This window comes from Carlito syrichta, unplaced genomic scaffold, assembly GCF_000164805.1.
Source record: "Carlito syrichta isolate Samal-C Ts95f unplaced genomic scaffold, Tarsius_syrichta-2.0.1 Scaffold308316, whole genome shotgun sequence".
NCBI classification, from domain to species: Eukaryota; Metazoa; Chordata; class Mammalia; order Primates; family Tarsiidae; genus Carlito; species Carlito syrichta.
In genome coordinates this window covers 159,975-176,049 of record NW_007252412.1, presented here as the reverse complement: position 1 = coordinate 176,049, position 16,075 = coordinate 159,975, and the positions used below count along the sequence as shown (strand labels likewise).

General features: G+C 36.4%; 1 protein-coding gene across 1 annotated transcript in view; it reads left to right on the top strand.

Moving 5' to 3' along the window:
• Positions 1 to 16,075, top strand: part of CCDC192 (coiled-coil domain containing 192) — a gene marked incomplete at its 3' end in the record, with an annotated part of 177,818 nt that overhangs the window by 26,150 nt on the left and 135,593 nt on the right. The window contains 2 exon segments of the mRNA XM_021716216.1: positions 9,317 to 9,353; positions 9,356 to 9,423. Coding sequence (XP_021571891.1) covers positions 9,317 to 9,353; positions 9,356 to 9,423 — 105 coding nt within the window.

The following is a 16,075-nucleotide window of genomic DNA, read 5'->3' as shown; positions in this document are numbered from 1 at the left end:
CCTACTGGGAATATACCCGGAAGAACTCAAATCACTCTATAAAAAAGATATCTGCACACGTATGTTTATCACAGCATTGTTCACAATGGCAAGAACCTCGAACCAACCGTGCTCTCCATCAAAAGAGGACTGGATTAAAAAAATGTGGTACATATACATGATGGAATACTACACAGCCATAAAAAAGACCAAAATCATGAATTTCGCAGCAACCTGGATGGAACTAGAGTTTATAATACCGAGAGATCTCTAACAGAAACAAAGATCTGAGTATCACATGTTTTCATTCATAAGTGGACCTTGAACATCTATCATAATACTATAAGAAAAGTATTGATAGTGGTGGGAAACTATGGGGGGCAGGGAGGGGAAGAGAGGTGGGATTAACGGTAGCCAATATCTATCTGGGGATGGGGGGACACCCCTTATCAACAAGGGTGCCTGAATGATGTATATTTGTATACCTAACCCTTTATGTACCCCACAATTTTAAAATGAAAAAATGTTAAAAAAATAAATAAATAAATAAAAGAAGAAATGAAGCAGACCAAGTAAAGATCCTCTTTTGAAGGCAGAAGAGGATACAGGTTGTGTCCTCCCCATCAGCAATTTTAATTTTTGGCTATTAGATTATGCATAATGATGTGTTTTTCCATAAGAAGTAACAAGACCAGGTATAGTCATATATTGCCAAGACCACCCATTTCTGAGTTTGTGGTACTTATAATCAACTTCCAGGCTCTTTCCTAGACTGGTGAGTTCTCAGAAGCTACACTTGAGACATAAAAAACACACAGATTAAAATAATTCTTTTTTATTTTTAAATATCACTATAGATCAGGCATTATACTAAGCATTTTCCTGTATTACCACATTTAATTATAACAGCAATCTTGGAATTATCACTTCTTCATTTTTCCAGATGAGGAAAACAAGACTCAGAATAATTAAGTTACTTTCTTAGAATCACACAAACAATAGGTAATAATTATTCAAGGAATTTGCATCAGTCAGATTCATATTTTAAATCCACAGAACAAATTCCAGCTAGGACTAAGGGGGAAATAAATTATTGGAGAATATTAGGTATTTCAGAGGTTCTTTAGGTGAATCAGAGAATCCAGCTTGGAAACTATACCCAATTACCCCGCAGAATCTGGGGACAAACCTGTTACTGCTACTGCTGAGCATAGGCTCCATATCACTTGTCACCTTCCCTGAGTAGGAGATATTACTTAGAAGTCTTCTGTCACTGTAGCCTCTCAAATCACAATGACCCTGCTAATCTGGACAGATTCTATTCTGTTTGGCACAATTTTCATATCATTCTCATCCACATTGAAGTCTCTTGCTAGTATATCTGACTTGTGGAGCCGAAGTGACAAGCCTACACTTTGGTTGCAGAGGATGCTCGAGAGGGAGTTTCTGGCTTTAATTTGAGGAGACAGGATTCATGAGATGGAAAGTTTTCCAAACAGGGAAAGACATTGGGTAGCCAAAGCATCATGGCAAATGATTAGCACAGAGTTCAAGATGAAAGAGATAAAACGGTCTTCTCATTTCACAGATGAGAAAACTGAGGCCCTACAAGGAGTTAGTTGGCTGCACTATGCCTTCTTCTCTAATATTTTCTCCATGCATCTTAGAAACATTATGACTGGGAGATCTTAAAATAAGTGAACATTTACAGCAAAAATGAACCCTCCCATCTACCCTCTGCCTGCCTTATCATATTGGAATGTACAATGGAAGTTGTTGCTAATGTTTTATCTGATACAAAAGAATGCATAACACATTTCTCCTTCAGACCTTAGTGAAGAGGGGAGTCTATGCAAATGACAGGCTGAGAGGAAATATCAAGTTCAACTGAAGATTTTTTTGCTAGGTTTTGGTAACAACATCATTGGTGTATTGAGGTTCATATATTGCAGTTAAATTTTTTAAATTACAAATATGTACTTATTTAGAATCAAAAAACTCATTGATAGGAAAAAATACCTTCACTGTGAACATTATCAATCATAAAACATTTGCTGTTTATTTTACACAGTATAGCAAAATTTATTCATCAAAACTAACTTTGGAAAATCATAGTCAATAAAATTCTATCAAGTTTTATTGTCTCACTTATCCGTTGTCTTGAGTATTCTTCTTCCTACAGACATATGTGTTTCCTAAAACACTGATATTCACTAGGAAAATGAAAAAATCGTTGGTCAATATGCTAAAGTACTCAAAATCTAAACTTAAGTATAATGAGTGAGAAAACAAGTAATCCTGTTACAAAAAACCTAAACTACTGAAAGCATCATCTTTACAAATAGGCAAAGCATTTGCAATATTTTATACCCTACTTAATTTTTTTAAAAATCAGGGTCTTACTCTGTTGCCCAGGCTGGAGTACAGTGGCACAATCATAGCTTACTGCAGCCTTGACCTCCTGGGCTTAGGTGATCCTTCTGCCTCAGTCTCCTCAGTGAAAATTTTATTTATATACAAATAGTATTTTTTATTTTTCTTTTATTTTTTAAATTAAAGAAACATCCTTTCCTTTAGCAAGATTACCTTATTTTCCCCATTATTTATTTTATAGTTTTTGATAATGTTCAACTTTGTCCCTTTGTTTTCATAAAAGTCCTGTGAAGTAGGTAAAAAAACAGTTGAATTACTTTTAATATAGTCTAATTCCTTCATTTCATAATTTATCTGTTGTACATATATGTTTTATAATAAGTGATTTTTCAACTTTTTAATCTTGATTTGTGGTGGAATACGTATAAATTTTACCATTTTATTCCTTTTTATGTGTAAGTTCAGTAATGTTATGTTCACAATGTTGTGCAGCCAATTTCCAGGACTTTTTCATCTTGTAAAACTGAAATTCTATACCCATTAAACTCTCCATTTCTCCCTCTCTTATTATTTTTTAAGAAATAATTTTTTAAAATAGTGGGATTACCTAAATTTGTCTTTTTTTCTTTTTCTTATCATGAAGAACAAATAATTTCATTATAAAACTTTACTTCATGGTCAACAAGATGGGTTAACACTAGTTACTTTGAGTTTTCAGTTCCAAAAACCAGTCTTCGCTGTGAAAGTTTGCTACTTATTCTCCTGTCCAGAGGAAGTAGATTGTTTCTTTTGAGTTTGAGACATTTCTCTAGTAAGTAAAGATGTTTTACATATTCATCTGCATGATTACAATAGAGGGAGTGAGGGCATATTGATACTCTCACTCATTAAGATTTTTATTTTATTTTAGAATAAAAATTTTATGTGGCTGTTATACAATATTCCTTCTATACAAAGATTGCTTAAGGTGGGCTATATGGATGGAATCAAGAAGGATGCTTAAACACCCTGAAGGCCCACGCAAAATTTTGCACATGTGTACTTACTGTGTGTATGTGCAAGTATGTGCACATGTTTTTTTTTTCCTGACAAGAGAATTAACAGATGTCATCAGGTACGCAAAGGAGTTTGTAATGCTCATATATCAAAACAGCAGAGGGTTACTTAAGGTCACAGAACCAATTTGGTAACACATGTAATGTAATATAATATGAACTCAAATTCAGATCTCTTCTAACCCAGATTTTGTTTACCGTTAACTTTAACTTAAACCATGGAAGAAACACATTGTTTACAAGACCCCTTTTAGTCTCTGACGATATTTATACAAGGTCTCTTAATGCCTATAAAGCAATGGTATTTGAGATAGACCTGGAATATTTGAAATCAGTTTAGGGTTGCCTCTTACCACCTTCTAATACTACCAGAATTCTCAGCAAAGAAAAAAGAACAACGCATCAAAGCACATGGCAGTATAAATGAGCTTTAAAATGTTAAATTAATCACCATACTTTTGATATTCTTTTAATTTTTACATCAACCCAAATCCTAGGAGTTTTGTATTGGAGAGAAATTCTAAGCTGAGAATTCTGGTGAGGGTGTTAATCATGTCTAACTTGTTACTACTTATATCCCCATTGCTTAGCATAATGCCTGGCAAATGGTGAGATTCAATAAATATTTTTTGAAACTTTAATGAATTGCTTTAAAGTGAATTGAAATGAGAGTTGGTGTGTTAAGTGCTTTGGGTAAACCATTTTTAAAAGTTATGTATGAAGTTATCAAATATCACATGGTCGCTTCCATGCCAACAATCTTTTTTACAAATTAAAATCTGAGTCAACAATTTCTTTCCAATGTCTTTAAAAAAAAATTCTATCAGTGATGGTATAGAAATGGAAAAGTTAAATCTTTCTCAGGATGAAAGGTTGACCTTTAGGAATGTGTTTATTTTAGAAAAATTGTATCCTAGAATCTTGCTAAGGCAGACAACTTAATATAGACTATAGGTCCATCTTGGTTTAAGTTCAGGGGAGTTCAGGGACCATAGTTCTGGAAAGGCCACCTGATAAAACATTCAATTCATAATGTAACAGAGATCACTTAGGTAGGTGTTTCTACACTGTTAGATTTCATAAACTAGTAAGAATTTTCTTACCAAATATAATTAGGGTAGTTCTCATAGGATTGTCAACTTTTTAATTTTTTAAGACACCAAACCACAATAATCTCCATATGCCATTATCATTATTTGTTAAATAAACCCAAAAAAGTAGAACAATCATAATCTCAGAATAAAGAATGGTCCTCTAAATGGAATAAATTTGGCTTCATGAAAGATTCACAATGTTCTTTTTAAAAAAATTGTTTTGTCTTTTTGTTGCTGAATAGTGAAAATGCTATCTCAAACAGACACTGATCTATGGGCTAGCATTTGGAAACCACTAATACAATTAAACCCCTTTGGGCTGAGATTTATTTGTTTTTCCCCCTCCCAATTCACATTCCACCTTTCTCCACTCTGCTCTTTTCAGGGAAAGCTGGTCTCTCTGGATCTGTCATTCAGGCTTTTTTGACCCTCAGCTTCTTGTTGGGTTCAGCCCAAAAGAGACATAGGAGAAGAGAGAAATGAGAGAAGAGAAGTCCAGGCTATTTATTCCACTGGTTTGCTTCCCCTCCCTCACTACCCTCTGTTCCTCCAACCACCACTACTGCCTGGGCACAGGTTGGCATGACTGTATTCCTCTTCTCTATCTCTCTTTCAAGATCCATCAGTTTTGCTCTTCCCCTACCTCATCAGGTCAAGTTAAGTCAAAAGGCACCCATAATTCTAGGGACTGCCTCACCATATTTTGCCAATGCCCTCAATTTTACAAACACCTTTGCAAAATGAACTCCTCAGTCATTCCATTAACCAATACATTTTTCATTTAAAGATAAAAACGCTGAGGCCAAGACAAATAAAGCAGCTGCCCCAAGGTCACATGGTCACTTAGAATCAAGTCATGTCTGGACTGTGGCATCCAGATTACAGGCAAAGTGCTCCTTAGTTAGTGCTATTCAATGTCCTCCCATAGCCATCTCTCACTCAGCCATATTGTTGGGCACTTCAACAACCTCTAGTTGTAGTTTGTTCACATTTTGAATTTAATACTTTATTAGGTGACTGTTGAGGCAACCTCAAACACAGAGGAAACTTATTTTCACCAGAATGAATTGGAATCAGGAAAAATGAGTTTTTATATATTTGCCTAAATAGAAATTGGCAACTTAGCCTAAGAAACCACTGCAAAAGTTGAGCACAACAGGGCATGAGAGAGATGAAATGTCCACTGTACAATGAATTCTAGTCATGACTGGTGAGGGGAGAGGGATGACATAAATATGCCTGGAGTGAGGGGCTGAAGATAGATGGCAGGTGAAGGCAAAGATGATCAGCTGGGAAAAGACTTGAACCTACACTAGAAACACAAGCATGTTATACAAGTGTAAGGAAGCAGAGGGTCGTAGGTTCTTAACAAGCAGGTGGAAAGAGAAATGGACAGAATAGTGAATAGATGAGATGTCAAACAGGAAGTTTGACTACTGCAAAATGTGTTAAAACCATGTTTTATCTGGCAGGAAGTTACCGCACCCCTGAGAAGGGGCTGCTGCTGAAACCCTGGCATATTTCTAACATTTTATTCTCCAAAATTGATCTACATCAAAATGCTCTTCCACAAAGGTGGAATTTGCTATAATCTCCTTTTATTTAGAAATCTTGCTCTTAATGCACATGCATATATTTAATACATTAACTGTGTTCTTAATTAAACACTTGAATGGATTTCCCACTGCTTTTTTTGATCACTTGCTGTTACAAAAGTGTCCCTATGGGTATTTTCTTTCAGGGTTTTAAACTAAGCTAGAAAGTTTTAATATCAAATTATTCTCTTGAAAGGAGTGGGATAATGGAATTACTAGCTCTTACTGTGTAATTTATCTGTTGAAGTATTTACCTTCTTTGCCTCATTCAGTTCTTACAATAATTCTACCATCATCCATCTCCTTGCCCTCTTCTGCACCATCTGGCCCTTGGCCTTGGCAAGCAGAACTTGTCTGGGGCTCTGACCCCTGTCAGTGTCCCAGCCAGATGCATTTCAAGTATTGCTCAAAGAAGTCAGCCTCTCAGCATGAAGAACTGCTCATTCTGGTGCAATCACCTTCCTTGACTGCTGACCCTTTAATCCATCAACAATTCTTTATCATGCTCCTAATAAATGTTCAGCAAAATCCTGTCTGGCCTCTGCACATGGGAGCCTTTCAAAGTGTGGCACATGGAGATGGATCAGAGACCTTGATCCTGTCCTTACTGGTAGAAGGGCTTTGTATGGCGTAGGGAGAAGAGTAAGGTCATTATAGGACAGAGAAATAAAGCCTTAAAAGCAAGAAAGGAGATAATGAGAAGGTACTGCAATTGATTAGAGAAATCAAGAAATATAAAATTAGAAAATAGTATGTAAAGTTTCCTTTAAATTCTCAAATAAGAAACCTTTGATACCAATAGGAAATCTACTCTTTCCATTTCACATAAGATTTGTTCAATTAGTAGACTATCAACCTCAGTATCCTTGCATAATAGTTGAGGTGTCTTTAGTGTAATCAAAGAGTTTATTGAATTTTTAATATTTTTAGTTTGGTCATCTTGGATACCTTAGCTACATATTTAGAGCATGGGTTTGATAGGTAAACAATTTTAAGACAAAAACCAGAAATTAAAAATGGAATTATCAATAAATTCTTGGAATCTACCATTTGGAAATCCATACACAGGCTTTGTTCCCAAACACCTGTATATCTCCTATAGTTTCAGCATTTTGATGTCATGTAACAGACTGGTGATTAATATAATTCACCTGTCAATTACTTTAACCATTGAGAGTGTTCATTTTTATCATTAAACACAAATTGCATGTGTCCACACATGCCTAGAAGCAAAATAAAATTGATGAAAGTCCTATCTTTTTCTTTTACCATTACATCCTGCAAAACTGGGACAGTGATTGACTGCATCTAACTTTTTAAGAGTCTTTGAAACAACATACCCATCTCCAAAATTTCTAATCCTGTGTACTTATTTTTAAATGGTTCTTGACTTAATTTTTTCCTTTTTTTTCAGTTAGTGGAGGTGGTCCCCTGTGTGAAAAAGTGCTAGCTTTTCCATAGACTCCCTTAGAGGCATGGGGGAAGCTGAAATGCAGGTCAGAGAGTGGGGAGTGCACACTTGCAGTTGGGGTGAAGGTGCAGAAGACAGACCTTGCATTCTCCATGGTTTGCTCAGGTCTGTGTTGTACAACACATGACAATTTTCTAAATGTATCTGTACAAAACGGCCTATGTTATTTAATACCCGTCTTAAGTTAAGCCCGTTTCCTTTGCCTTTGACTTACAATGCTTTTGTCTTACTGGAAATGGTTGCTCTTCTTGGCTGGGGAAAAATTTGGGTGTTTGGAGAAAAGGGCCTAGAGAAATGAATGAGGTGATCTTGCTGAGTCTACTCACACAAATTTTAAAACCTTCTTCCTGAGCTCAAACATCCTACAAGAAGATTCTCCCTGGGGATAACAGTCTAAGTCAGGAATTCTCAAACTTTTAAAAATAGTTTGGCCTTTTAAATTCCCCCTTTCTGCATAAAATGTTTTACAGCTTGTATTTATCTCTACATGTAAGGACACAAGAATTTTGTTTTGAGACTTGTTTTTCTTTTCTTTTTTTGGAATTTTTGGACCCATTCTTGAAACATCCTGGGATACTGAGAACTATTAGTTCACTTCGTTCTAGTGTCACCATACCAGCCCAAGATGTTTGTCACCTACAGGCAAACTTTTGAAGGGTATGTAGCTGTGTGTGGTAGAGCTCGATTTTGGAGCCAGGTTGTTCATGATATGCAGCATTTTTTTTTTTTTTGCCCCTTATCTCATAGAATTTAGAGACCAGTGACAGAGCCTCAAGGTTCAGCATACAGGATGAACAATCACAGGAACTGAATGAATGCTGTATTTTAATGCCTAGTTCCATTTACCACCAGATGGCTCTGTTGTATCATCAGGAAATGCACACGTGTGTAAAATCGGTGGTCTCATAAACCATCAGGGGAAAAAACAAAGCAGCAGTTAGAACTTTAAAATATGTAGGAACACAGTTCATTCTTTATGTGGTTAATTGGAAGCAGCTGCAGCAGCAGAAGAATTCACAAGAAAACAAGACACACCCAGGGAAGCTATAGGAAAGGTCACAGTCCTAGCACATTTGAGGTTTACCAAGTTTTATATTGCTTTGTAATTATTAATGATCACAATAACCAAAGAATAGTTAGAAAGTGGTCAAGTCTCAGTAGGGTCTGTGCCTGATATTTTCATACCAATCTTGCATATTCTTCAGTTTGTAGCTGAGAAAAGGTAACTTTAGAACAATTTTGAGAGGTAAAGTCTACACATCTGCTGATTTGAGTCATACTAGCCATGCTCTGGGGAAGAATGATCTGATTCTAAAACATGTACTGTCTTTGTTTTAATGACACATGATCAGAAGGTGAAGATCAGAGAAAACAGGGCTTTTCTGAGTTCAGATGATCCTGTTTTTCTTGATAGGTAAATGTTAAAAACATAGGCATTATAGGTGACATCTCCCATTAGGAGCGGGAAATTTTGGTTCTAACCTCTTGAAGTAGGAATAACCAAAGCCCAATGTGAGTAACTTTATCTGTCAAAATCTGTTCATTGTCATCATAACTTTTACTCTCCTTTTAGGCTCGAAACTGTTAAAGATTATGGTTGTTAAAACAATTTGCTGTTTTATTACTGTGTTAAGAAAATGGAAGGATTTGTATGAGTTTGTCAAGTATATCCTTAGTCCATAAAATTGTTTGAAATGCACTCAGGATACTATTCATTTCAAAAAGAAATACTTGATTATTGTTTTAAAGCGAGTTTCCCTGGACACTGGACAGACGGAGTCTACCTTACCCAGATCAAGTCTTTGAAGATGTGCCTGATGGAAGCAGAAGAAAAGGCTAAAGCTTTAGAGGAACAAGTAATACCTGTCATAAGAACTGGAAACAAATGTTTCTTAGTGTGCAGTATAGCAAGTGTCAATCCAAACACAAATTTTAGCTTCTGTCCCTATTAATTCACACACAGGCACACACACACATGCAATCACACATGCAATTACACATGCACACACACATGCACACTCAGGCACACACCCTTGACATTTCATTCATTTTAGACATAATAATGCTTACTTTAATTTCTATGGTCCTCTGTAGCCTTTAAATTTTTTTCAACTTTGTATTTTATTTGGATTTAGTTCAGCACAGTCTGTGTTAGGCAAACCTTCTTTAAACAAGCAGTTTTTCTGAATGAGCAAAACATATCTGCATTATAAGCAGATAAGTTTAAAGATAAAATAAAACCTATAGAAACTTCTTGAATTATTTGAGGAAATTTTACTTAGAAAAGTCCTTTTCAAATAGTGACTTTCCTCGGGTTTTTGAAACTCACAGAAGCAAAAAAGCAGACCATAGGTGCACACTGGCCTGCACAGGTGGCCTGGACATGTTACAGGTGCATTGCATGTACATAAGCTCCCTAATTTCACAGGCAGTGACAGGGTAAAGCTCAGATCGGGGGCTGGAATATTTCCCAATAAGATTATACTTTGCAAAGAGTGCAACGATTGTTGCCTTTCCCCACTGGGCAGAGAAACTTGGCCCCAAACAGCAAAACTGCCTAGAGTCTGGGTCCCCCAATGCTCACTCTTGGTGACAGTCAGTGGAGGATAAAGGACAGAGGCAGCCCTAAAATGTTATAAATGTTTATTGGTTTCTTGTGGATTGATACATTTGGACGATAATATATTTTTAGAGACTTTTGAAAAACAATTTTAAGATTTTTAAATAAAAAATGTGGTATCTTTGTACAGTAAAATCTAATTGCATCAGAATTTTATAAGAATTTTGCAGAAACTGGGTGGGGGGGAAGTGCTTGTGTTATGAGAAAAAGAAGCATAATTAACATGTAATGTAGTGATACACACACAAATGGCCTCCATTTCTTTTTCAATTTGCCAAAAAAAGTGCATTCCTTAGTTTGGCATGTGTTTATTGTTTACTGACTAAAAGTGATCAATACAAAGGGTCACCAAGAAACTTGTGTCAACTAATGAAAACATGTTGCCCTTTTGGGAAAGTTTCCATCTCAGCCTCAAGACATAGCTTTAGCCTGCCAACTTTTTTTTCCTCTAAAACAAACAAAACAAGCCTCAAGCTGTGGCAAAATTATGAATTACAAAGAGCATAATGATAAACATGGGATACCACTCCAAAGCAAAATAAACAGAATTTCAGAGCCTCCAAATTGGGAAGCATTTGTAAATGACTAACTAAAAGAGGGCACCCTGCAGGCATTAGGTTGCATTAAAAAGATATATGTTTATTTTGTAATCAATTGGTTTTTAATGATTTCTCATTTAAATCAGTAAGAGTTAATTCACTCATAAAAGCACCTTTTCCTTTTGTCTTTTATAAAATATTTTTATCCAATACAAATAGCCTCTAATATTTAAGATTCTTAGCTGGATGATCCCTTTATATAACACCAAACAATTAGATGTATTTATTTTTTCAATGTTTAGCAGATACAAGGGAAAATGGATTTCACTCAGCTTCTTTGTGCCCACCATAAGTAAGGTTCTGGGTAGGTGTTTTGGGGAGAAAATCATATAAGTAAGGGATTCTTTACCCAAGTAGCCCACAAACAATAGAATGAATGGAAAAGACTGAAAGTGAAAATGGGTATTTTTATGGCTCTAAGGTAAACTACACAATAGCATTAAGTTGCAGGGTCTGTGAGTTTTACTGTATTAGAGTATAGCTCTAGAAGTTGCCACATTTGCATCACCAAGTGAATGTACTTGGAAAAAGACTGTGGTATGAAAAAAAAAGGAGAGTATGATGTATAAAAGCACACTGCAAGCATTTTGTTAGATTTGGCTGTCTTCACTGTTACTCAATGAGATGGGTCAATTATAGACATTGCTCTTAAAGGATTTAATTTTGAGATTTTTACTTTCTCCTGTGTTTGTTTAGTCTTATCCTTGAAAAGACAAAAACTGTCAGAATAGTCACCTGTCCCCTATTTTAAAATTTAAATTGACATTTAAAAAATTGAGTGAGAGGGTAGGGAAAAGGGAACAACTGATATTTCTTAAGAATGTTCTAGAGAATATTTCAGAATAAAACACTTGTCACAAACAATCAAACATTTGTCCACTGGGTGCCACTGTCTTCCTTACCAGGCTATGCCACTAAAAATTGCAGAAAGATTGTCTTTAGTATTAAAGACAATGTGTATGTATGTATGTGTGTGTATGTGTTTGAAGAAATGTTTTTGCCTGCTATATGTATTAAGGCTTCTTCTAGATGTCATTAATTTAGGATTTGCCACCAGAATGTTGGGAAAGGTAGATGACTTTTACTGGGAACCCAAATTGTATGTATTAGCCATCCAGTCATGCAGATAGGCTGGCCTGGTAGAGTAGAATGAGGTGGAGAAGGTAGAAGAAATGACAGAAACAAAGATTTGTAGACAAAATAGTGGAAGCTTGCAGTATTTTCAACTAGTGGATCCTATCTTTGAGAAAAAGGGTTAATCTCTCTGTTAGCCAAATCCTTACCTTTTGGCTTTGCCTCTTAGAAAAGAACATAGAATTAACTCAAAACAGAAAGTATAGATGCCTGGGGTTGTCACTTGCATTAACCATCTGTTTGTCCTGGGACTCAGTTTACTCAAACTGAACCTTTCTAAGGTCCCCTTCAGAGTGGTCTCCCTTGCTCCAATAAAAAAAAAGAAAAAAAAATAGTGAAGAAATACAGAGGTTGTGATCACTTCCTCTAGTGACATTACACAGTCAAGAAAATTCTTTGTTGAGCTTCGTTTTAGCTAACCATTACCTTTATTTCTTTGTAGTCATGTCACTATTATCAAAATCAAAAAAATATGAGATCAGAATATTTTGCAATGAAGACTTATAATCTGGGCTAGTCAAGACTATGAGAAATAGTACCAGCAATTCAGCTGGCTAGAGTGAGAAAGGATAATTAGACAGTAACTTCTATCCTGGATTATAGTAAAAAATAACTTTAAAAATTACCAGGCTTTCATAAGGGAGTACTTGATTATTATCTCCTGTACATTAATATCAGTGGGAAGAAAGCCAGATGCTTGGAAATTCGATAGTAGATAAAGAAAAAGGGAAATAATAAAGGGAGGAAAAGTGTTAAGAATGTGAGAGAAAAACAAAAAGTCAAAAGGTTTCTGGAAAAGCTTATAAAAAGCTGTTTTCCCACTCATGCTGGTTTTTTTCACCAGTGCATAGGGAGGACAAAGAAAGAGGCTCTGGTAGATTGCTATTTATGACCCTACACAAGCAAATAAACCTTCCAGCTTTTGTGCTGAGACAGGTTCTAAGCAAGTATCAAGAGAACCCACAGTTTCACAATGAAGCATGGATCCAGACACATGCCAAGGCAGAGTTCTCCAGGCAGCTTTGGCAGCAGCAACAGCCCAGGGACTCTTCCATTCAGCGGTAGCTTCTGGTTCCCACTCCAGGCATCAGGCCAGGGAGAGCTCAGGCTTTTCCCCTGCTCCACTATATGCTAGCTTTATAGCCTTGGGAAATAAATACATTTCACCTCTCCAGCTGCCGTTGTCTTATTTAGAAGGGTGAATACGTGATAATTTCATAGGGCTATTGTGAGAATTAAATATGATTAGTATCTGCCTCTTCGTAGGTGTCATGGACTGAATGTTTGTGCCCCTCAAAATTCACATGTCAAAACTTAGTCCCCAATATGATGATATTCGGAGGTTGAGTCTTTAGGAAGCAATTAGGTCATGAGGGTATAGCCTCATCAATGAGACTAGTGTCCTTGTAAGAGATGTCCAAAAACTCCCTCCCACTATGAGGGGAAAGAGCAAAAAAGTGCCATCAGAATTAGACCCTCACCAGGTACCAACTCTGTTGGCACTTTGATCTTCGACTTCCCAGCCTCTAGAACTATGATAAATAATTGTCTATAAACTTCCAAGTGTATAGTATTTTGTTATAGCAGCCCAAATGAACTAAAACAGTAGGTTCTCCATAAATATCAATGTATCTCCACTCCTACCATAACAGAACTGTGTGATTCTTTTTATGCCTTGAGCCATATAAATTAGAGTTCCAACCAACCACAAAAGTATCTCACCTATTAAAATTATCTCACTAATAATACACATGTGTATTATAAATGATTATAATAAGGAATTTCTGAGCCTGCAATCCCAGCACTTGGGGAGGCCAGGGCGTGAAGATTGCTTGAGCCCAAGAGCATGAGACTAGTCTGGGCAATATACTTTTTCTCTGCAAAAAATTTTTTTTTTTTTTTTGAGTTGGAGTCTCACTAGGTCGCCCAGACTGGAGTGCAGTGGCCACTCCTGGCCACTGCAGCCTCGACCTTCTGGGCTCCGGCGATCCTTCCGCCTCAGCCTTCCCAGTAGCCGAAATTACAGCCGCGCGCTACCACGCCCGGCTGATTTTTTGATTTATTGTAGAGATGAGGTCTCGCTGCCCAGACGGGTCTCGAACCCGCGGGCTCAGGCAATCCACTCACCTCAGCCTCCCAAAGGCACGGGATTACAGGCTGAGCCACCGAGCCCGGCTTACAAAAATATTTAAAAAAAAGAAAATTTCTTTCCTTATTGATGTTTCTCAAAACATTTGAAAACTAGCACAAATCACAACACAGCAATTCTCCATCAAAATTTTATAGTCTTTAAATCAGGAAAAGCGCCCCCTCTCTACCCGCCATCCTCCTTCTTAGTCCCTGCCCAAGCTCCTTTGTTCCAACTTGGCTGGCTTTTCCACCATCCAGTTTTCTCTTCTACCTTCATTTGGTAAAGGGACTTTAATTCAATAAACTTATTTTTCTTTTCTGCTTCATCTCTTGGAGCATCTGTTTCTGCTCATTCTCTGATTTTGCTCAGACTGGAAACTGAATGGGCAGAGCTGGTATCTGATCATTTCAGGCCTTTCTTTGGAAAGCAGGGGAGTTGGAAGGAGGATCTATGGTCATTTCTCCACCAAGGAGGTGAATCCAATAACAACTATGTAGTCAGAGTTAGTTTTGGAAGTCTTCTGGGTACCGTACCTACCAAAATATTACATATGAGAGGACTTTAAAAAGATCATGGAAAAATGGAATTAAAATATTAAAATATAAAATATAGACTTTATTTCTCAACATAAGCTCCATCAAGTTCTAGACACTGTGTAAGCCATAATACCAGCCATTTGGTCCATCCCTGAAGAACTGAGGGTCCTAGTCATTTAACCATGTCAATGCAGTCTTTTTAATGTTATTTTATGTTATTAACTGAAGAAAAATGAGTGCCCTTTAAAGATTTTTTTTTAAGGTTAGGAAATAAAAATACATCAAAAGGAAACAAATCAAGACTGTAAGGTAAATACCTAATTGTTTTCCATCAAAATTCACAAAATTGCCCTTGTTTGATGAGGGAATGGCAGGAACCTTGTTGTGGTGAAGAATGATTCTCTGATAAAGCTTCCCCTGGCACTTTTCTGCTAAAACTTTGGCTAACTTTCTCAAAACATTCTCACAATAAGAAGGTGCTATCATTCTTTGGCCTTTCTGAAAAAAAACAAACAAAATGCTTTGATTATGCTGAAAAATTGTTGCCATGATCTTTGATCTTAACTAGTAAACTTTTGCTTCGACTGGACCACTTCCATCTCTTGGTAGCCATCGCTTTGATTATGCTTTGCCTTCCCGATTATACTGGTGAAGCCATGTTTTGTCTTCTGTTACAGTTATTTCAATAAATGCTTCAGCATCTTGGTCCCAGTTGTTTGAAATTTCCATTGACATTTCTGCTCTTGTCTGTGGCTGATCTGGGCACAATGATTTTGGCACCCATCCCCATCAAGTAGAAAGTTTGTTCAGCTTTAATTGTTCAGTCAGAATTGTATAAACAGAACCAGTTGAGACATCTATGGTGTTGTCTATTGTTTCCGTTGTTAGTTGTCAGTACTCTTTAAATAGAGCATAAATAAGATGAATTTTTTTTCTAAAACATTTATGTGAATGGTCTGCTACTGCAAGCTTTATCTTCAGCATGGTCTTATCCCTTCTTTTAATGTTATTAATTACTGCTGATTTATTTGAGCATAGATTCCATAAACTTTTTGTAAAGTTTCAGTGAGTTCACCATTTTTTCCAACCCAGTTTCACCATAAATTTGATGTTTGCTCTTGCTTCAATTTTAGCAGACCTCATGTTGCTCTATAGGGGATCTGTTTAAATTATCTTATCCTTCTTAGTTCCTAAAACTAGATTCTGTTCAAACATGCCATTACAAGTTAGTACAAGTTTATTTTAATGTAAGAAATTTTGAAATCCATAAACAATTTGTTATAATCCATTTTCTATGAACTTTTAAAAGAACCTTCCTATTAAATGTCCTGTAACCACTAGACAGGAAAGAGGTTTTATAATTTGATGTAGGAACTAAAAGGTGGAAAGTTGGATGGGAAACTTGACCTTTTTTTCTAACCTTTGTTTTTCCTGAATAAGCATAAGGCATAGACAAGACAGGGTAAGGGGTCCCTTTACAGTCTTTTG